Source organism: Antedon bifida, chromosome 9 (assembly GCF_963402885.1).
Source record: "Antedon bifida chromosome 9, ecAntBifi1.1, whole genome shotgun sequence".
Classification (NCBI taxonomy): domain Eukaryota; kingdom Metazoa; phylum Echinodermata; class Crinoidea; order Comatulida; family Antedonidae; genus Antedon; species Antedon bifida.
In genome coordinates, this window is record NC_136234.1 from 5,888,509 (window position 1) to 5,911,456 (window position 22,948).

The window sequence follows — 22,948 nt, forward strand, 5'->3', positions numbered from 1 at the left end:
GGATATGTGTACACATTTGTTACTAAATTCTGGAAAGGGATGCGACCACAATCTTGAAAAAGCTGACTTGACCGCCAACAAGGTGTCATATAAACGGAGCGTGAACACATCACATGATCTTACCTTTCCTGTACAAGTAACCAATGAGATTAGAGATGAGACAACACACTCATCAGTAGTCTTCAGCTTCTGAGTAACAGTTGGTAGCTGGTGCTCAAGAGAAACTTTAAAATTGTAGCTCTTTGATACATCTTTTACTATACTTGACAGATAGGTGACACTCGATATCATTTTATTGAAGAACTCTCTGTGATTGGCCTGCGGTAGGTCACCTGATTTCTTACTGGTCATTGCTAACAACTGTACATAAGAGTCTAACTTTGTAAATGCTGATGTGAGCTTCTTGAGGGCACTATGCAATTCCATGTTTCTTGATTCTAGCGTTTGTGAACATGATGATAATGCACATTCTTCTTCCAAACTGTTAAACAATAAATAAAGATATCTGACTAATTCTACTGTAAAGCTCTGTCTACATTATAAAACTTTATGTGACAAAAAAATGTGATGTGCCCATATATAGACATGATGATGTCAAATCACTACCATATTTGGGTATATCACTACCATATACGTGCACACCATACATGAAGTATTTATAATACAGTTCCACTAACCTTAACAACTGATATGGAAGTAGCTTATTTAAATATGACACATATTTGCTAAATTTACTAGAAAAGTCTTGTAGACCTGTAGCTGTTTCCTACAAAATAAATAAGCATTTTTAATAAAAAATTTATTGTAAAACATGAAAAACATACAGAAAGTTATTAATAAATAAAATTAAATAAAAACAAGACTTACTAGAGTTGTAAGAGCATCTTCTGTAATATCATCATAAAAGTTGTTGAAACTTTTTTCAATTGACCTCAGGTATGCAGCGTTCTCATGCAGATAGGTACAAAACTATGCAAATATTAAATAAGAAAATTATGTGAATGAATGTGAACTAAGATCTTAAGCTCTGTCTACACTATCAAACAGTTAGACAAAAAAAGCGTGATGTGCGCAAATAAGGTATTGATATGCCCAAATATGGTGGTGATATCATGTCCATATATGGGCACATCACATATTTTTGTCATATAAAGTTATAAATGTTGGTAGTGTAGACAGAGCTTTAGTATTAAAATTTATATTTGACTTTTTACTGAATACAACACATTGTGAATACTGGGGGAAAAACCGTATTTTAGTAAAATTTACATCAGAGTTTGGAAAAAAACACCTTAAAAGACCTCAGTTATACCTTCCAATGATAACAATTATGTGTATTGTTAACTTTATTTACTTTGGTTTCTGCACTTAAAATAGACACATGGTTTACAACAAACTTACTTTGGCGTTTACGACACTTAGGCTACCAGCAGACGCATCAACTGGAAATATCTTGGTTCTCTGTTCTGTGTAAGTGTGAAAGTTAGACAAGGCTGAGCACATCTCACTCATAAGCACTTTAGCCTTTCCAACCAACTCTTTAGTTCTTTGCTAAAAAATGAAAAAAAAATTATACAATGGTGTTTAGGTAGTAGTTTGAAGTTCAAGCATTACTACTGATACAATGGTAAATGTTTTTCAATTTATAAAATTAAAAGTTTATGAAATCAAAGTTTTAAAGTTTCAAAATTCTATAAACTTGTGTGAATACAATTTGGTATTTAAAGCTCTGTCTACACTATCAAACTTTATTTGACAAAAAAATGTGATGTACCCATATATGGACATGATGATGGCATATAGCTACCATATTTGGGCACATCACACTTTTTTTGTCAAACTAGTTTTACAGAGTTGACAGAGCTTTAGAGAATAATGGAACAATACCTGTTGTTTTCTATCATGAGTAGGGACATTCAAGGCATTGAATTTGCGAAGTTCTACAAAAAAAATATTTTTAAAACTGTAAAATGACAATTGGGTCATGTAAACCCTATATTTTTTTTTAAATATTACCCGAACCCACAATTGTTATAACAGCGCTTAATCCATACTAAACAGATTTTTTGACCAGCCAAATATTCACCACTGAAAATTACGCAAAAAATATTTTGCGATCTACAGTACTTGAGATTTTCTAAAATCATGCTTAAGTTTTAAATATCTTCCCAACCGGAAATCATAAATACATAATATTTAGGGCTCAATGCTAGATATCTTTTTACATTTGTGTTTGACCTTTAACCATATCTGAATATATCATTAACAGCCTATAGAATTAGTACCCCGGTGTGTGACCTGTGGGTCAACACTTGTAAATGTCTCATTACGAATAATAACCATTTATAAAAAATAGTCTATTATAGTCTTATTATAGTCTATGGTTTTAGAATAAGAGTTTTAAGTAGTCAAAATTATCTTGTTAGGTGTATAGGAACTATCTGTTATGATCTTCAAATCTCTTCACTAAGTGGCAGAAAATCCTATTTTAGTAAGATTTTCTGCTTTGTATTGTTTATTTTTATTCTGAAATAAAGTGATCAATCATTAAATCAATATGAAATTATAAATCCTTAATCGCATCGTTATCTTATCTGCTATCTTTTAAGCCCTCCTGTAAACCGACTCTTAATCCTATCCATAATCCCGCCTTTTATCCTTAATAATCAATAATTGTGTAGTTACCTGTATCATTAAATGGTAGTTTATCTGTGATTAGTTTCCTAGCAACCTCTAGTTTACTGCCTAGATCTTCTTCTAGTATTTTTAATTCTTGTTCACTTTTTTCAGCTTTCATTACTGCATCTCCTGACTAAATAGTTTGAAATTAGAATTTTAGAACAACACAGAGTATTACAAAATATTATACAAGATATTATGTTTTCGAAAATTGTCTATGAGTACAGTGTGTCAGTCAAACAGTCAATTCTGCTCTTCTATTCAACTCAAGCCTTCCCAAACGGTCCAGTGCCCAGTCAAAGTTTTAAAGTATGATTTTTATAGAAAGGTAAAGGCAAGTCCAGTATTCATTTCTGAATGTAGGAGAATGAGCTGTTAGGAGCACATTTTACTAATCCTCGGCATTATGTGGTGGGGTGACCAGTTCCTTTCCAAGCCACCTTATCCTCCCTATTATATTCAACCAGGTACTCATTTACAGAGTAGACTGGGAGTTCTCGGGAATTGAACCAGGGTCTCTCTGTATAACAGCAACGTATTTAATGCAAGAGAATAGGATCACAAGGCAAACAATCAAATGACAGAGATATTACATCATTAAATACAAAATAATTATTGTCAATATTTTACCTCTTTTTCCATGTTACGTATCTTCACTTCCAGCCTAGCTTTATCTTGTTGTAGTCGCTCTATCATGTCTTTGTTTTGTTTTTGAGTTGTTTCTAGAATCCTCTGATGTTGACTATTTTCATTTTCTAGGGCGTACAACCGATCTTGGAGTGATAACATAGTCTGCTGGTGTTCAGCCGATGACTGATTAAACTATTAAACAAAATTTTATAATCATATTATGTCTACACAAAATAGTTTGACGAAAAAAGTGTGATGTGCCCAAATATGGTAGTGATATGCCTAAATATGGTAGTGATATGACATGTTAGCTTACCTGTATATGCAGCCTTTCGTTTTCCTGAATTTTATTGCGTAGCTCTTCTCCAATTACATTTTGTTCTAATTTTGGACGTGCAACTGGCTCAGTAGTTACTTTGTTCTAGAGAACAATTAAAGATTATTATATTATTTATCTTTTGGAAATTTAGTACTTACAAAATTCATGCTTAGGAACTCGGAAAATAATATAAAAAATATGACTAATCAAGAATTTTTAAATCATAGTTGCCCACCTTACCCTTTTGCCCTAGACTCTGCTAGACTCTGCTAGCCTACCTTGCCCTTCTTTGCCCTAGACTCTGCTAGCCTACCTTGCCCTTTTTTGCCCTAGACTCTGCTAGCCTACCTTGCCCTTTTTTGCCCTAGACTCTGCTAGCCTACCTTGCCCTTTTTTGCCCTAGACTCTGCTAGCCTACCTTGCCCTTTTTTGCCCTAGACTCTGCTAGCCTACCTTGCCCTTCTTTGCCCTAGACTCTGCTAGCCTACCTTGCCCTTCTTTGCCCTAGACTCTGCTAACCTACCTTGCCCTTCTTTGCCCTAGACTCTGCTAGCCTACCTTGCCCTTTTTTGCCCTAGACTCTGCTAGCCTACCTTGCCCTTTTTTGCCCTAGACTCTGCTATTTCCAGATCATCTTGCAAAATGTTGACACGCTTTGTCAGTTGTTGGTTTCGAAAAGTGAGGCTGTCAATCTCTTGCTCAAATTTACGAACCTTTTGATCGCGTTCTTTAATGGCATCCTGTAAAGAAAAACAAAGACAGAGAAACTTCAATATATAGAAAATTAATGCATTTGTAAGGAAGATATGAAGGTAAAACAAAAGGAGGAAGGAAAAGGTTGCTTGATAGATTAAAAAATAAAAATACTTATTCAGAACTAATAGAAGAAGTGCTAAATAGAGAACTATGGAGAAAAGAAGAATGTCATGGACCTGACAAATGGCAGATGACAAGGTGGACACTAGGTAGGTAAGGTGCAAAGATTTTTCAACAGAGGATTGGGGGTTCAAGGTGCATGGGTTCTATCCTTGCACAATACATTTAATGTAACAATTTTTACAGATTATTAAAGCCTAAAGGGTCCTAGGTTCAAGCCAGGAAACTGGAATTGGCCAGACGGTCGAAGTTTGTTCTATGATTTCCAATGATTCACCTTAAACTGTGTCTGTTTGCCTTGCTCCTCAATCACTGCTTTCTTTAGAACCTGATTTTGAGCACGCAGCTAAAAAAAGAAAACAAAATCCTAAATTATATTTCTAATCTTTATTATATCCTGGGCCTAGCTAGAGGCCTTCAATTAATAGTTAATTTATTTAGAAAAGTTAGGCATCCACTTTGTATATTGTATAACCTATACATGATTCAACATGTACATGTGCACATCGTCATCTGGTTCAATCTGCTAGGCCTAGGCTAGGCCAGCAAGAGACCACCTGGCCGGCCGGCTAGTAGGCCATGCAGCCCCCACACGATCAATCGGATGTAGGCCTAGCTAGTCTGCTGTCACTAGTTGGAGGAATACCTCATTTGGTAGACATTATTTATCAAAATTTACCTTTGCAAACTCTTGAGCTAATTTTTGATATTTTGTTTGTATATCAGACATGATGTAACAATTTTAAAAAGTGTCCTTTCACGCGAAATTAGGGCGTTTCTTTCGCCGCTAATATGAAATCATAACATGTCTCGTCAGCTCAAAAAAAGGGGAGAGAGGAACAAAGGTTATGTTCACTGACCCGTTACAATTATAGGTCGGAGAGAGACACACACGCCGAACGACGATCGCGAGTATTTTTGTTTTTGAAAAGCAGATATATTTAGGCCTAAATTGATAATTTATGGTTTGTTAACTTGTATTAAATAATGAAATATCTATTTTTAGATAATTTTCACAAGAAACAGTATGTTTGTTGTTATGTTATCAATATCTAAAAGCCTACTACTAGGCTAGTAGTAGGCCTGGCTAGAGTAAAACAGACGTCAGTCAGTCCCTTTCCTTCCCATCATCGCCGCCACACAATATACACTATTATTATTATGGTCTAGGCCTACCTACTACCTATAGTCTACACGGTTGCTCTAATAATGCATATTTCAAGCCAGGCCACATAGACAATCTATTATATGGTTTTCTGATACAGTAGTACTAATAGGTATGCATAGGCCTAGTTGTAAACAAATTTGTTATTTTGGTTTTTTATACATACCTACTACAATCAATTAGGTAGGCCTACAATCATTTATTCATATTTATTAATTCTATTTTTCAGGTGACAAAGATGCACTCTATTGTATTTGTATGTTACCTATGTGAAGACCAGTTGTAGCAGATCTCTCATTCATCTGCAAATAATTAATGAACTAAACAAAAATTGTTACCCACCATCATCATGCAGCTTTTCCAAAAAATATGCACCCAGAAATTCCATTTATTGCAGACCCTCCCTGCGTTTCAACTGCGCAGTTGCAAACTGTCTACAAGAGCGACACCACAATATTCCAGATGGACATTTGCATACTATCAAGCCACCTGTAGTAAGACTAGATCTGCTGTGCCAATAATGAATAGAGTACTTTTATTTAGAAACTGTAGTACTACTAGTAGTAGTAGTGCAGTCTTAGGAGCTGAAATTACAAAGCCTGTTTTACTTTACCGCGGTAATCAAAAAAGGCTGTTCCAGTTTGTTAGTTTATTTGCTGTTAGTCAATTGGTGTTCTGGGGTTATTTGACACATGTGGCTTTCACTTCAATGAAAGACTCGTACATAAAACAGCAAATAAAGTACGGTCCAGATGGCACTCCAAAAGAGTTACGTAAGTGGACGACGTGGGAAGGGATCAAGCTGAACATGTCTGCTTCGAGATGGAGATATGGGATCACAGCTTTGTCAATGGCAGCAGGTTTGTACATGTTATAAAGAAGTCATTATTTATATCAAGTTTGAGTTGAACCCAGGAGGACAGTGGTATTACAGTTGGCTGGACCAATACTTGACTCTCTGAAAACCAGAAACTCTCCCAATACTAGACTTTCTTCAGGACCACAAGGTCCCAAATTTCTTTTTACCATTAAAAACACATTCTGAATACCAGACTAATTTCCGGAAAACCAGACCTATTTGGCCAGCCCAAAGGTGTCCAGTATTGGGAGAGTTGAATAAAGTCTTCTCAACCTTTATGAAAAAAAAATGTGATGTGCCCATATATGGACATGATGATGTCATATCACTACCATTTAAGTACTGAATATCACTACCATATTTGGGCACATCAAACTTTTTTTGTCAAACTAGTTTGATAGTACTATAACAACAATGCTTTCACATACTACTGTCTTCTGCTTATTTTCAGGTGGAACAATTTTCGTACTTTCATTTCTGTATTCCCGAAAGAACATCAGTGCCCTCGTCTTGCGCCAAGGTGGACAACATCTTACCTTCGAGACTTACGGTATTTTCGCACAAGGTTACACCTTCACCGTGCCAATTACGGAAGTGTCATGCAATTATACGCGGCATGCTGGAAAATCGACGCTGCCAATTAAAGTAAAAAACCATAAGTTGTTTTATTCACTGGACGCAACCGATGGAAAATTCTATTATGGTAGATTATTTGATAATGTGGTAACAGTTACAAGGTATTTCTAGAATGCTGCGCATAATGTGCTAATTTGATGTGTATACAGACTTGAGAACATTTTTTTAAAATAAAAATCTATAAAACTATTAAAATCATGCTTTCATTGTCTTATTCGGAAATATTGGGTATGAACCTTCAAACATTATGTTATATTTGGGGTGGGCTTATGAAGATATACTGGATATAACCCAAGTATAATCCCAGGGGTACAACAATTGTGGGGTGAGATTTTACTGAGCAAGACCAAAGTGTGTCCATATTTAATTGATGAAACTCGAAAGGATTATATACTGTACATTGGCCTACACACCTGAATCAGTATTGGAATTATTTGCCACATGAATAGCTCGATGAGGCTGGGTGCTTATGCCATTATGGCGATTATTTTTAACCATGATTTAACGCTTTTAATCACTGAAAGAGCAAATACAGTATCTAAAATTGTTTAATGTAATCGATTGATAAATATTTGCAATAAAGAAAAACCATTCAATAAACACAAAAATGAAATTTTGAGTTTATTTGTTCCATTTTTGTATGCATATTACAGCGTTTGGTGTTGTTCTTTTTGCCCTATTCTACTTACTGTATCTATTCCCCTTGTTTACAATCTTGACTACGTTTGTCTTATTAATGAGCTATGTTACATAACATACAATTATTGTCCCTTTGTATATAAAAAGTAAACATTCCTCTTGAAACATTCACTAGAATATTTGTAAATGAAGAAGTTTAAACAAGAAATCTGAGTATTTTCAGAACGGCAATTGTTAGAAATCGAAACATATTCTGTGCATTAGTAGTTAATAAAACCTGTATCGTCGACATAAACGAACGTTAATTTGTTATTGATTCAATTATTTAAAACTTAATATTTTAATACGGTGACTGAATAAAAAATGTTTTTGTTTGAAAACACATTTCAATGAAATTTGATCAGAGTTAAAAATTAGTAAAACACCAGCACAAAACATTTGTTCAAAACCTTCTCTTGATTAACAATTTTGAAAATATGACAAAATATAAATTTTATTGCAAGAATTAAACTATAATTACTTTTGTTTGTAATTACCCCACACATTGCATTTTACTAAAATTGTAAAACCTTAAAATATTGAGTTAAATAACATTAGATTTCTGTTAAACTTAATTAAATGTATTACTGTTTTTGTTCATGATATGGCTAGTATATATTAACGCCATATCATATTTAAAATAATTATTAATAATATAGTAATTAAATACTTAATACTTGGGCAGATAGTACAGTACTGCCATATGTCTTATAACTAAACATTAGACTTCTGTATAATAACTATAATTAATGTTATGATTATTCTAAACTAAATGTAGAATTAAATTAAATGGAAAAAACTATATACTTAACAAAAGTTACAGAAATAATTACAAAGAATCAGTATGGTATTCTACCCAAGAGCTCTGTAATTATTTATATCTGTTAATTTTCATTTTTTTTGGTGACCAAAAATCATCAACAACTTTTATTGCAATAAAAACTACCTTATTATAATGGATTATATGGCAGAAAAAAATATTATTTCACAAAATGAATAATAGTCTATTTTAGAGGCATACCTTTAAGTATGTTATACCCATTATATATTATTATGGTAACTAAATACCAAGAATTTCACCTTTTTCTTTGGACGATGCTGGCTAACGTTCTTCCTTTCAAGCACCTCGGAGACTTTATTACGCAATTATTAGTTTTTAAATTATAAATTTTCACTTATTGTAAAGCCTTTTTTGCTTTCTTAATAATACACTAAATATAATTCATTTTCCCATAATTGGATGATACATATTAAAATTCAAAAAAACCCATTTTTTCTTAATCCTATACACAATGAAAGAAATCGTTCTTTCTTGTTGCTAAATTTATATACAATGGAAGAAGTTGTAAAATATATTTAAAATACGAAATAATTAATAATTTTTAAAAAAATACATAAGCATTAAAATAATTCGTAATATTAAATTGTTTCGAGAATAATATGGCAGAATATTTACTGGCAGAATATATTTACTGGCAGAATATTTACTGCATGATATTAAAAATATTTTAAAAATAGAGGAAAAAACCAGCACTTTGATTTTTTAGAATTCAGTAAAAATAATTAATACATTTCAGTAATAAATTAAAATATGTAAATGAATCTTAAAAATTGAGTTGTTTGATGCAGTACATTTGTACAAATAAAATCTCCATAACCATTTTGCACAGTTATACTATCAATCTAAAATTAGAATTCAAAATACTAAACATACCGAGTGAAGAAGGAATCTTATAATTAGAAATTCCAAACAAAATATTCTTTTTTTTGTTCTACTTAAATAATTTTGTGTCTGTGACGTGGTTGCATAACATCCAAATATCTTTAGCAGCATTCCCCATTAAGCACCAAATAATTGTTAAAAACCCAGCAAAAATTAAACTACTTACGAATTGAACTACTTACGAATTGAACCGCAATAAAATTGTGAAAAACCCTGGAGTTGTATACACATTATATACATCATACACATTCATTAAAAAAGAGACTTAGTAAAACGGTTTGTTCATGGTTTAGGTTAGACATGATGAGTAAGCTGGAAAAACGGAAGTTCCGTACAAATATTAAAATATATATTATGGAGAGGTACTATTTTCCTACTAATATTTTACCCAACGAACATAAAAACTAAACTATATATTAACATAAAAATATATATTTATATACATGACAACACAATAATCGCAAACTCATGCAAGTTTGCCTCGTGCGTCATTAAATATATAAATGTATAAAAATCATACATTATTTGGAAGCACAGTTTATGGGAGTTACGTTGGAAATTTTCCAGGGAACATTACAGCTTTGTGAATCTTACGGACATTCTACAATACTAGTTGAGTTTTCACAACCGTGTTAATTTTACGAGACTCTCAACACGATACTAGCGGACTTATCATATCCGTCTTACAGACATTCTTAATTCGATACTAAAGGGTTTGGCACTGAACTCCGAACACATTAGTATTTTCTAGTTTAATTCAAATAACGCAACGAGTGCTTTGTAAACGTGACGAAATTAGCTTTGTTCTAACACGACAAACACGTCCAAAACAATGCGTCGATGAGTGTTTTAGCAAAAAACAATCATCATAGCCAAGTAGGCCGTTGGAAGATAATTAAATAGTTGATGCATTTTTCATTCCAATATACACAATCTCATGTACATCAATAGTTTCCGTCCATCAGACACTAAAAATGGAAAATGCTAATCGGTTACATAATACCAGTAACCTTTCACTTATTAGACAATAAACTTCTTCAAACAGTTTTCTTAATGTTGTATAGCACATTTCTGATGCGATGATAAACTCATCCCTTTCTGATCAGCCGAATCAAACATCTTTCTTCTTAGTGGCACCAGTTTTGGAAATGGATCAACCTGACTTTTTATCTACAAGTTTGTTAGATTTTCGCAAATCATCTCGCTGTGATTTGACTTGCGGAAGCTACGATCTCTGGCGGAGTGATCGTACGTCTCACTCCTGCTAAGTTGAGAAGCAAATCGGCACCTTCTACAGCTGCTGAATCCGCCGTCTGCATGGCCACTGGAGAACCAGACACTGTTCTTTTCTTGATCGGTAGACGGACCTTCAGTTCGCCACGGAACCCACAACCATATCCGCTATCACCCAGCCCGCATGACTCGTCCTCATCCTCCATTTCGGATTCGGTACCGACACTCTCGAAATCACTTATGTCACTCTCCATTGGGTCTTCCTCGGAAGCAGTGTAACCCTTCTCGGTAGGTAGAGCTGCAGATGGGATTGCCCTGCGTACAGCTGAGCCAATACTATAGGTATGATCCTCTGCTGGTGCGGGTGATGGGATGCAGTTATCAGGATTACCACTCCTAGAAAAGAAAATGAAGTAAAGTTAAAAAAAGCATTGCAATATAACTTAGTATCTAGGTCAGTCCATTGACATCTGTATATACAGGAAACCAAATGACAACAGAAGAGAAGGATGATGTTTATTGTTGCAAAAACAGATGGCTAAAATCAAGATAAATCAATTTAAATTATCAAACAAACTAATTGACATATATTTGACATCATCAAAGAGATCATTCTTAAAGACTTTGAACTATAGTGCCCTCTAGAGTACACTCATTTAATAATACCTACCTCCTTCGATACGACTCCGTAAGTGCCATATCTGCTAAATCCGATAGCGTAGGCTTGCGTTCGATAGCCCCGAGCTTCGCATTCATTAACACAAGACCATTTGGTAGGACTATTGAGTTAGATAGAGGTGTTTTCATGGACAGTGCCCGATGCGGTGACGTCAGCCTATCATCTGTTAAGTGCACAAAGTAATGAGAATTTAGCACATTTATTTTACATTAGTATTCGCTATAGAAGATGCTGTGTAAAGAATATAAAGTTTGCGCAGTTATTACGACACTTTAACAAATAAATGTAAAAAGGCCACTCAATCCATACTAATGATGTGTATCACAGTACAGATGTAGACAACCATTTGCAATTGCAAAATTTGTGAGGTTTATCAAATTTTTACAGCAGAAAAAAAACATTTAAAAAAAGATAAGTTTTAAAAATCAGGGAATCACTGGCTGCCTTTTCCCTTTTATAAACAAATAGATGTATCTATAATTCAAAAACAAAACTATAACAACAATACATCTAGTATTATATCTAAAGCTCTATATACACTATCAAACTTTATGTGACAAAAAAATGTAATATGCCCAAATATGGACAAGATGATGTCATATCACTACCATATTTTGGCACACTTTTTTTTGTCAAACTAGTTTGATAGTGTAGACAGAGCTTTATATTGTCTTTCATATTTTAGTAATCTTATTTCTAAAAATAACTGGTTACAGAAACATAAATCATTCAATTAGATTATATAAACGAAGATATGAATGATGTTATTGTTAGTGGGCTGTACTTCATTCATCTAATGAAAATCACTTTCTTCCTGTCTATAAGTCATTTACATGGACATCTATTGTTCTGATTAAATAGCTTTAAGCTTATTGTAAATTACAACAGATCATTTTAATAAAGATTCTGACATAAAATAAGCAAAAGCTACAATATACTATGAAATTGATATTTAAATATTATAAGAACCTCATAGAGCGAGCAAACATTTCTCAGTGGGCACATGCTAATATTCTTAAAACATACTTAAAGCTCTGTCTACACTATCAAACTATTTTTACAACAAAAGTTTGATGTGCCCAAATAATGGTAGTGATATGATTAAATATGGTAGGGATATGACATTATCATGTCCATATTTGGGCACATCACATTTTTTGTCACATAAAGTTTGATAGTGTAGACAGAGCTTTAAGAATCATGAATGCCTAAAATAAAATCACTATTTAACCTACATACATAATTAAGTTACAATCAATATTTAAGGAGATTTACTGAAGATGATCTAAACAAAGTACAACCCACATTAAGCTACCTACACACGCTTAAATATTTAAAGAGTTGAGATAATTTGAAAAAGACATTAATTTTTAAGCGTCTACTAACGTTGTTCTAATCTGTCTTCTGGCCGTGTCTTAAACATCATCATGGTTGCGGCAGCGTCAACTTCGACCTCTGAAAAAATAAAGCAAAACACGATTAAGTCAAATTATTTACATAGGCCTTGTTTAAGAAACTGTTAGCCACCGAAACTGGACACCATCTGATAACAATGTTCGTAAAAGTATCATGATTTTTATAAAATTCTCCTACACAAACCAAAAGGCGTGACTTCTACCCTAAAAAACTTCTTACAGAATTAAACCGGGACAGCATTACGAATTTTGTAAATAAACACTCAGAAATATTTTTATTATTTATTATTTATTCTTCAACCCTTTAAAATCAAAATATAGTACAAATATTTCACCCTTGAACTCGAATGCAGACAAATATACGATACAATAACATTAAGTCTATAATGGCCAATATTCTCAGAACTACCAAGCTTTTAAGGGTCGCAATTTAAAATCCAGTCCGTAGTTGTCTTCGCAGCCAAACAGTAGTACCCTTGTATGCTGCCAATTAATCATTTATCTTTGTATATAAACTTGGATGCGTAATGGCCTATAAAAAAGCAGTTTTGTAATCAAAATGGCCAGAAAAACCATTCGCAGAAACAATTGAAAATATTTTTAGACTTTAATGAGTGTCGTTGTTGCTTTGTAAGACATATATTTAATTTTTTAAGTTGCTTTTTTGATAAATTAATAATCAATGAATTATTGTTTAAACCTTTCTTAAAAACAAACAAAATACAAATTCAACTACAGATTTTTTTAAATTTTCATAAAGATGGCATTTACAATAAGCACATAAAAAAATATTGTTAACATTACATTTTATTTACAAATCTTTTTATTACAAAATTAATTTTTTATTTTAAATGTCAACGGAATATTGATGTCAACATAATTTTCATTATAAACCGAAAATAAAAAGTCACAGACCGCAATTCAATCAGATAAAATATTCTACGGATAGATATCATTCATGCGACGGCTCTTAACAACGATCCCATCGCCAGAATCAGTAACAAACATCTTTAAGTGATGTTTATATCGTGTTTGATAGTAACCATGACAACAGAGTATGGATAAAAGTAATAAATGCGCTTAAGGTAAATCCAACCGAAACTGTCTGAATGATAGGCATACTCTACGCAAGCCGTTTATGAACGTTTTATCAGACTTTACTCAAATTTAAACATTTATTTAGTGATTTTTCTTAAGGATTATTTCAACGCTTATGCGCGCACTTTGAAAATACATACTAATCTACATTGCATGATGTGATAACCATTATCTCTTGTTGTAATAATATTTATTATTATTATTATTGATATATTTTCAATTTATTTAATATATATTATTTAAAAATATTTAAATGATATTTCAATTAAGTTTAATAAAAACAGAAGAGTTTAGGGTATAGTTATGTTAAAGTTCATTGAAATAATATATTTTTTATAGTTAAAATATTTAAAAAAACAACTAAATATAATAATATATTCAAATGCATTTTGTTACATACAGTGTATAGACACTTGAAAGTAGCTCATAATATTATCATTGAGATAATGGTCTTAATAGGAGTAGCTATACATATTACATGTTTCATGTACTTAATGGATTGATAGAGACGAAGTGTATCAGATATGCTATCTATTTAACAGAGTATCAAATACTTAATCTATTCTGCCAATAGGACAACATGCTTATTCCCTTCATTAATGATGCAGCTCGCAAAAATGAAAATGGGGGAAAAAATATCTTGTCATTAAAATATCTGGCCATAGCAGCTTGAAAATTATGTTTTGGACCCTTAATCTGGACCCTGTCTAGCCACCTAAAATCCATTATAATTTTCACAATAATTTACAATATTAATACATTTACTAATTTTGATTTTATGAAGATGCTTTCACCCAATCACAGTCATTTCACACTTCAGTGTACTTAGATATGTGACAGAAACACACTTAAAATCAATCGCCTTAGAAAGGACTACGTATAAACCATTTAGTGTTTCTATTCTCTTCCCCGTCAGTCAATCAATACTCATTCTTAACGGTTGAGTAATTCTGAAGCACTGGTTCAGCTCTGACATAACACCAGATGGCCCAGTCACTCAATCTTTCAGTTACTGCTTTTACCGTATCGGTAATCCTCGTACACGGATGGTAATTAAATAACGCATCGATCCACATGGCAACGGGTCCGTTCACACCTGGATTACCTTGGGATACGTTGCCATGGTAATGCAATACAAAAATCAATGCTTTTCGAGCGGCTGGCCGGTTTGTTACGATTGCCACTGTTTTCATTAGCATTATCAAATATGCACGAATTAATATTCCGTATTATTTTTACTCATCTAATTTGAAATGAATACACACTTTGGTTTACAAATCGACAACTGCGAATAGTCTTTTGTTTGTATAGCAAAAAATGATAAGACAAATGGCTGTTACTTTAACTGGACTAATCATTAATGTGAGGTATATTATCAGTAGAAACAAACAAGTTTAAGAGAAATATTCAGCGACAAGACAATAGCGATATCATTATCGTACAAATGTTTGAACAAGTTATAATAAAACAACAAAACCACCTGCTCTCTGACATCTCTTTCACATTATGAAACATTTTGTGCATTTTCTGAGATGTTTTATAGTTTGTATGTCATCGATGGATCTTAATTTATCATGAATAATATCTATTTATATTGAAAGTAAAAATTTATGCTGCAAATTTGTGAACTTTATAATTCGGAATGTTTTCCTATAAATTAAAGAGTAAAAACCCTATGATTGGTCAACGTCTCTAAACATATGGCAACTCAAGATTGGATTCCCTTGAATATATACTAAAAACTCAACCTGGGGACACTCTTATTAAGGGGACACTTCCTATGAAACGAACATGAGAAGCAATATATGTTTTAACACTCCTACTCATTCAGAGAAAAACCTACAGTAGGTACTCTTTGTTTTGCCCCGGTGGTGTCTGCTTAATAGGGGTTACTAACTGTATTTACAAAATAAAGTCTGTGTGTTGAAAAGTGTTTAAGCTTCATTTTTTTAAATACAACCTTCATAATGACAATTACATTTTAAAGCAAATAAACTATCATTTCTACGTAGACAGGCGTTCAAATCCAAAGCTTTTAACAGATTATATTCCTGTCTGCAATCATGCACCTATCGCAACGTTTTTAAGTGCATGAGAACGGTTTCCCGCCTTCGAGCATTTCATAGGAATGCCAGAATAATTCAATAACCGTCTTTTAGCAACTTCTGAATAATTGGGAATAGGAAATCACTACAGATATGATTTTTTTTCACTATTTATAATAATATTTGCATTATTATAACAGATTTTGTTTTTATGATCTACTTTACATAAAAAAATATAGATTTATATTTTAGACATTAAATAAAATATTCTTTTATTTATATTATTTATTATTTAATATATTTATTAACAATACGAATAAACTAACAAATATTGAAACATCTATAGAAAACAAGATCAATAAATATTATTGAGTTTTAAATATTGAAATTTGTGTTAATTCTAAGATTCTGAATATTTTAGGATTTTGAATGAAATTATTTGTAGAATGTCAATAAATTGATTTTGGTTAACCAACTGTCCAGAATGTTGTTAACTGGAATCAAACTTCGTCAGTAATCAGTAATATATCTAGATTTGATTAAACAAAGACTTTTGGACTTTCTAGTTTTTGTTGTTCACATATAATGACACATTTCGTTTATGTGACGTGCCACTCGTGTACTCAGCTGTCAAGACAAAAGTCATTCTGCAGAAACGTGTGAGCATGTGCAGAAGAATAAATACTGTACCTGGGTCAATACCATGGTCATGCAGGTTTCTGTCCATTCGTCCACTCAGTATACGTTCAACCAATGCCAAGTGACCTATACAAAGAAAAGGATTAATTTTATTTAGTGTTTATGATGGTCATTATACAAAATGTTGTACAAACACTCAGCTACATTAAGCTGTTGATCATGAACATAATTACCATAGCCATAAAAAAAAAACCATTTGATTAATTATACCAGCTTTTTAAAAAAAACCTAGCCAGAAGCTACAAATTGTTAATACTCTTTTTTTGGTAAATTAATGATAGTAATACTACTACACATTAGACATATATATTTATCCTTAACAGTGAATATATTACCCCCCAATTCAACACCACATGCTACTATCAAAAGCGAAAAGTAAAGACCGGTATACAAACCAAGTAAACATTAGCTTAGGGAGATAATTGTAACAGTATAATAGAATATATGTTGACATACTTGGCTACTTGAAAGAGAATGGCCATTCATTGTCAACATCAGGATAATAGTCTCTTTAACAATACTCAGCCAATCTTTTATAAAGGTTAACTAGATTAGTGGCACCCTCTCAACAACGAGGACAGTAACACTCACAAGTTCATGGTTACGAATTAATATTGAGTAATAATTATTTTATTTGGAACATATACGAACAATAAAATGAATATTTTCTTTGTTCGTACATTGAATAAAGAGTAATTTGTGTAGAATAGATTATCATCAATTGTTTATACAACACGCTGAAATGTTGCACGCATTAAACTTCAACAAAGAGCGTTACTGTTGCCAATCATAATGTCTTATCTTTGGCATAGCCGACTATTTGATTGCTTTTATTTCATCATGTACAATGTTTGTAGTTGCTACCGTGGAAACCAATCTTCACGGAGACGTCTTTACGATTCATGTTATATTTGTTCTTTACGTATGATCATATATTAATGGTTATATTAACACAGTCTTATAGTAGACTAAGTATCTAAGTAAACAGCATTCTTTATTGTCGATCACGATGTAATAGAAATAAATTTGTGTTTACTTTTTATATTAATAAAACCGTGAAGATTAAATTCTAGAAACATGTGAATGATTGCTCTTATTGGTGTATTTAGTATTCATACATTTGGTAATTGATAAAGGATTTAGGTGTCCTAACCTACATTGACCAATTAGCAATATTCTTCCTTTAAACAAATTTAGTAACATAGTTTTTTTTGCCAAATAATCATGAATAAATGACAATATAATACCATGTTTGACAGTTTTCATAAAACCATTGACAATAATCCTCTATTGAATTTAGAACTATGACAAGCAAAAAAAGACAAAACAATAGGAATTCAGAAGGGTACTGAAGGACACTTACTACAAGATGTTCAAAAAAGGCAGATAAAATAACGCATGTTTACATATTGTTTATTTGAGAGACTAGTGGTCTACAAACATGCTGGTACTTATTAAGCTCTGTCAAGACTATCAAGTTCAACTAGTTTGACAAAAAAGTGTGATGTGCCCAAATTTGGTAGTGATATGCTTAAATATGGTAGTGATATGTCCATGCGAACACCACAAAAATTTTGAAAGTGTAGACAGAGCTTTAGAATGATGTATAATGTTGATGAAATGAAAGAAACTTGTTGTATGTACTGTTTGTTGTTCATAAGATAAGATAACTTTATTTGTCCACAACACACAAGTGGAAATAATGGTGCTTGTCTCATTTAACACAGTAACGGAAACACTAATATAATAATATGAGATATAAATAAATGTTTACGCTCACTGTAATAAGTGGGTCATGTAACTTGTACAAGCACCATTAGTATTTAGAGTACAGTACTGTGCAATTTGATTCGAATGAACCCAGTCCCTTTCAAACCAGTTGTGTAAGTGTTACTGTAGTAAATATATAAATACTGTGCAACTTGTAGCCAGGGAGGCTCATGGGATTCGAACAAACCCACTTCTTTTCAAACCAGTTGGCCAATTCTACCTATAACCAGCAGGAAAAGCTCATCAACTATGCTAGGCCTATAACAGTCTTTTCTGTGGCTTTGGTGCTTTAATCCATAGTGCTTGCTTACACTTACATTTTCCCCTGCTTTGTGAAAAAAGGATCCCCCTCCCCATCCCCCCTCCTAACATCCTGGTTACAGGCATGCTATATAATTTAAAATGTCAAAGAACACCATTAATGGATGTTTTAGATTGTGTTACCTAATCTAACTAAAAGGGCTGCTTAAGCAACATCAGTTGATTAACGTAAACACGGTTAATATCCGCGCACAATTGTTTTTCAACTCACAATCGTCTTGGGTGGACAATTTCATCGTTTACACCACGAATGTTGTTAATTAATTGCGGAAGAAGAGCATTCTATTAACATACAGCAATTTTGTTGTAATTGCATGCATTCTGAGAGATAATTTTATTCTTTTGATATGTCATTTAGCTGTGTGTGCAAGCATAAACAGATGTAATTAAAACCACGGGTTACATATTCATTTTTGTTAACTGTTACTTGAATACAGTATAGTTGTAAAACGTGCTGCAATGTAATACTATGCATTTAAATATATACCTTTCCCTTCTTTAATTCTTTATGTATTAAATTTTGGTTTTGCTTTCTTCTTTTAAGTGAAGATTGGAAATAATGCAAGATTCATTGGTTGACATTACAAAGAAGCATAGTATGTCATTAATGAATGTAATGATTTGAATGATGCCACACCGAATCTGTTGGTTCCCAAGACAGCTATATATAGTATCATTAATATGAAACATACTGCAATTTACTCTACTACCTACAAAAGGTCATTATCCATAAAAACCATACAATAGTATTGAAAACAAAGGACGTAGATAAAAAGGGATTGATTCTATTTGATTTTGTATGCTTGTAAGCACGCATACTTGAGGCCAATGGAGGGTATCTAGTGGAATGAATTCCTCGTATTTCCGAGAAAATGTATACAGTTTCATCAGCTATTCTTTTCAACATTCTAAAGTAAAAGCGAGGTATTTCGCAGACATTTTGTTTATCAATTTTGATTATATTTGGAACTGTTTCAATTTCATTTTACATGTGCCTGCACCAACCATTATGACTGGCGTCCCTATCCTTTAAATAACTAGGTTTTGATTGTTAAGATGTGCGCGCTCTCCCTTTAATTTTTAAATAACAAAATGAAATAATTAAATATTTTTTATCAAATCATTAAAATTTTTTACAGGCTATTAACTATATGTTAATGCTCTCCTGTTTAAAAAATCCTGGACCCGTGGCCCCTCATAGCTGGTTTTCTGTAACTACTGTACATTATATACTGTAAGTCAAAGCTTAACCACTGCTAACTTGCAGTTACCCGCGGCCCCTCATACAGTAGCTGGTTTCTGTAGCTACATTATATTACTGTAAGTCAAAGCTTAACCACTGCCAACTTGCAGTTACCTGCGGCCCCTCATAGCTGGTTTTCTGTAGCTACATTATATAACTGTAAGGCAAAGCTTAACCACTGCTGACTTGCAGTTTGACCTAATCTGACAATCCAATTACTTAGGCAATTATTCTACATGAACAACTTATACCCTCAGGAAAATCTTATAAAAGAGACAAATACCCATCAAATCCTGGCTCAGTGTTATAAGTCAATCACTATATTCATTCTAAACCAAGGCCACATCAACTTTAAGAAAACATATTAATCTCTAAAAACTGAAACACTACTTCATCCAGCCTTTACTGTACTATCAACACAAACCAAAAACCAAGTACTGTAAGTTGTACTGTTCGTCATCTCGTCACTTCGATGGAATAGGTGATCCGCGCGAATACAATGCATTAACAAAAACATTTCTGCCAAAACCATGATAGTTGAAAATTATTTAATATTTTAATTATACTTACTTGGAAAAGCTTGGCCGTGAAATGCAGGGATAATGTGGAATCTGTTTGGCATGCTACAAGAAGAAGAAAACAAATAATTAAATAAAACAAGCAGATACAAATCCACCATTTATAGTACGGTTTACAGGGAAAAAACAAGACACTATTAGTATTACGCAATCTCGAAAAATTTATGTAAAATTTATGTAACAAGGATAAAAGATCATTGTTTTAACATTAGCATTTTACATCAAGAAACTTGATTACATCATATCATTAAAAAAGGATAAACATGATCTGCTTCCGAACGAATTAGTGGCCGACGACTCTTGTACATGATAATGAAGCTAACAAATGTTTATGTTAGAAAGCATAGCAAGCATTAGAATTAATGAATAATATAAACCATTACTCAGGGGTATCGTCTAATTGAACTAAAGTTAATAACTTCAACTATTATTCTGCTTTATGTTATCATGTAAATTTCTAAATTCAGAGACGGCCATATTTGTTGTGTTTATTGATGTAAACAAATATTTAATTACGGTTCTATAAAATATAAGAAAACAGTGTAGGCTTAAAAAAGGGTTACTAATTAAGTTACTTGCATCATATTTACAGTAAATAACATTTGTTTAAAAAATTATATTTCTGAAAAAATGAACAAACCTTTAATGTTCATTATATATAACTGTATACTAGATTATAGTTAAAATATATTGTGAAAATTTAATAATCAACTTTAATTATGTGAATTCAAGATTTGATAGAATAGTTTAAAAGACTGATTTTTTTACTACAACAATTTAAAAATGTGGAAAATAATAATAATATAATTTCATTAGTTCTATATTTAAAAACTACACTATTATACGAGACCTACATTTGCACCGTTGTCAGCCATTTTCTTTTAAATCCCTCGATTTGTTGCCATGTAAATAATACTTCAGATAGCAATATGATATAACCATGACAACCAGCAATATGATAGTCTCTGAAGTGATAACATCTTCTACCTATTTACCATGGCAACCAGCATGTATTTGTTTGAAGAGTTGAAGATTCAATTGGAATTTTGTTTAACATTCGCCATGGAAACAGATGGTTTATCAATCAAAAATGGATCAAACAATATTTACTGAATAAATATATAATTTCTCAGTGAATGAAACTGATGGACAGTTTAATCATCTGTTGCCAAAGACAATAAATTAGGCCTTTGTTATGAAAGCTATTAGCACAAACTAACGACATAATTTGTCACTTCAAAATATTTCAACTTTTTAAATGGTTTTTTTTTTCCATTTTCCTAAATATTAATATAAACTTGAAAATAGCTCATTTTGTGTAATATGGACTTCAGTTGGTGTGGAGAATTGAAATAGATAACTGCTGCAATACTGTATCTAAATTGTCCAGTTCATAGGAAAATTCCATGATACAGCATCTCATGTGTTTCACATGTGTAATACTATGCTTGGTTCCCACTAGAGACGCAACGCAAGGACGCAAGGGATTTGACCATCACAAGCGATGGTTGCTGTTATTGGTCAACATGCTTGCGTTGCGTTTACATCCTTGCGTTGTGTCATAGTGGGAACCAAGCCTAATAAACCTTAACCTATTGTAACCCATTACCTTACCTTCACTGATACAGGTATCACACGTGATACACATGGGATGGTGTATTGTTTTCCATGATACTGGACAAAAGTACCAAGTAGACTTACCTAGAAATAGCTGTAAGTGGAGCATGATGCGTGTATGGGCTATACGGGACAGCGTAGTGATACGGATGGTACGGTGTCTTTCGCAACGCTTGCATCAAGTTGGGACGATACTCTGGGTCAACGCACCACAACGACCCTTTTCCTAATGTCTGAAATTATTAAAGAAAACTATAATTGACAATTTGTTTACCAATGTATAAAATAATTATATTTTATTGATTTCTATTGCGAAGGTTCATAACTTAACATGTTCAAATGACGCACACATCAATTAACAGTTAACAATAAAAAATATCATTAAAATATTAAAATGAAAAATATTAAGATTAAAATTTTGCTTACAGTAAAATGTGACAATTAAAATAAATTGTAAATTCTGTATTAAATAAATATCTAGATTATAAAATAGATATGTACTAAAACATTCAATAAAATTGGCATTTGATATCTTAAATTACATAACAATAAGTATATTATGTACTAATATTGCTAACTATAAATAAACATTCTTCTTGATGATATCTAAAGTTCAAATGTTATATATGGTTGTAACATTTGATTCCAAAATAACATAAAACAAATTATTTCTAAAATAGAAACA

At 32.4% G+C, this 22,948-nt stretch overlaps 3 protein-coding genes across 6 annotated transcripts in view; 1 reads left to right on the top strand and 2 right to left on the bottom strand.

Moving 5' to 3' along the window:
* LOC144851967 (protein phosphatase 1 regulatory subunit 21-like) overlaps window positions 1–5,322 on the bottom strand; it is a 51,733-nt gene extending 46,411 nt beyond the window's left edge. For both annotated transcript variants that reach the window (XR_013614248.1, XM_078709642.1), the window contains exons 1-11: window positions 5,184–5,322; window positions 4,782–4,850; window positions 4,222–4,368; window positions 3,626–3,730; window positions 3,310–3,501; window positions 2,686–2,812; window positions 1,888–1,940; window positions 1,402–1,551; window positions 868–969; window positions 678–766; window positions 124–481 (exon numbers count right to left, since the gene is read on the bottom strand). Coding sequence is in view for 1 of the 2 variants with exons in the window: in XM_078709642.1 (XP_078565768.1) it covers window positions 124–481; window positions 678–766; window positions 868–969; window positions 1,402–1,551; window positions 1,888–1,940; window positions 2,686–2,812; window positions 3,310–3,501; window positions 3,626–3,730; window positions 4,222–4,368; window positions 4,782–4,850; window positions 5,184–5,234 (1,443 nt within the window). In the remaining variant the exon portion in view is untranslated. The remainder of the gene's footprint in view (window positions 1–123; window positions 482–677; window positions 767–867; window positions 970–1,401; window positions 1,552–1,887; window positions 1,941–2,685; window positions 2,813–3,309; window positions 3,502–3,625; window positions 3,731–4,221; window positions 4,369–4,781; window positions 4,851–5,183) is intronic.
* Window positions 5,323–5,379: 57 nt separating this feature from the next.
* Window positions 5,380–7,756, top strand: LOC144852763 (transmembrane protein 223-like). Its single transcript, XM_078710731.1, has 3 exons — window positions 5,380–5,469; window positions 5,899–6,529; window positions 6,980–7,756. Exons 2-3 carry the CDS (start codon window positions 6,019–6,021, stop codon window positions 7,273–7,275), a joined length of 807 nt encoding a protein of 268 aa, XP_078566857.1. The 5' UTR covers window positions 5,380–5,469; window positions 5,899–6,018; the 3' UTR covers window positions 7,276–7,756.
* Window positions 7,757–7,772: 16 nt separating this feature from the next.
* The window catches only part of LOC144852762 (forkhead box protein N3-like), a 37,753-nt gene continuing 22,577 nt past the window's right edge, over window positions 7,773–22,948 (bottom strand). For all 3 annotated transcript variants that reach the window (XM_078710728.1, XM_078710729.1, XM_078710730.1), the window contains exons 3-8: window positions 22,348–22,496; window positions 20,639–20,691; window positions 16,726–16,800; window positions 12,864–12,932; window positions 11,469–11,640; window positions 7,773–11,194 (exon numbers count right to left, since the gene is read on the bottom strand). In XM_078710728.1, the coding sequence (XP_078566854.1) occupies window positions 10,762–11,194; window positions 11,469–11,640; window positions 12,864–12,932; window positions 16,726–16,800; window positions 20,639–20,691; window positions 22,348–22,496 (951 nt within the window). In that variant the 3' untranslated portion in view covers window positions 7,773–10,761. The remainder of the gene's footprint in view (window positions 11,195–11,468; window positions 11,641–12,863; window positions 12,933–16,725; window positions 16,801–20,638; window positions 20,692–22,347; window positions 22,497–22,948) is intronic.

What these genes read in the sequence shown, in the direction of transcription:
- LOC144852763 (XM_078710731.1), top strand. Translation starts at nt 6,019, where the DNA reads ATGCAGCTTTTCCAAAAAATATGCACCCAGAAATTCCATTTATTGCAG. An exon ending in AGCTTTGTCAATGGCAGCAG is followed by an intron (nt 6,530 to 6,979) that starts GTTTGTACATGT and finishes GCTTATTTTCAG; the next exon opens with GTGGAACAATTTTCGTACTT.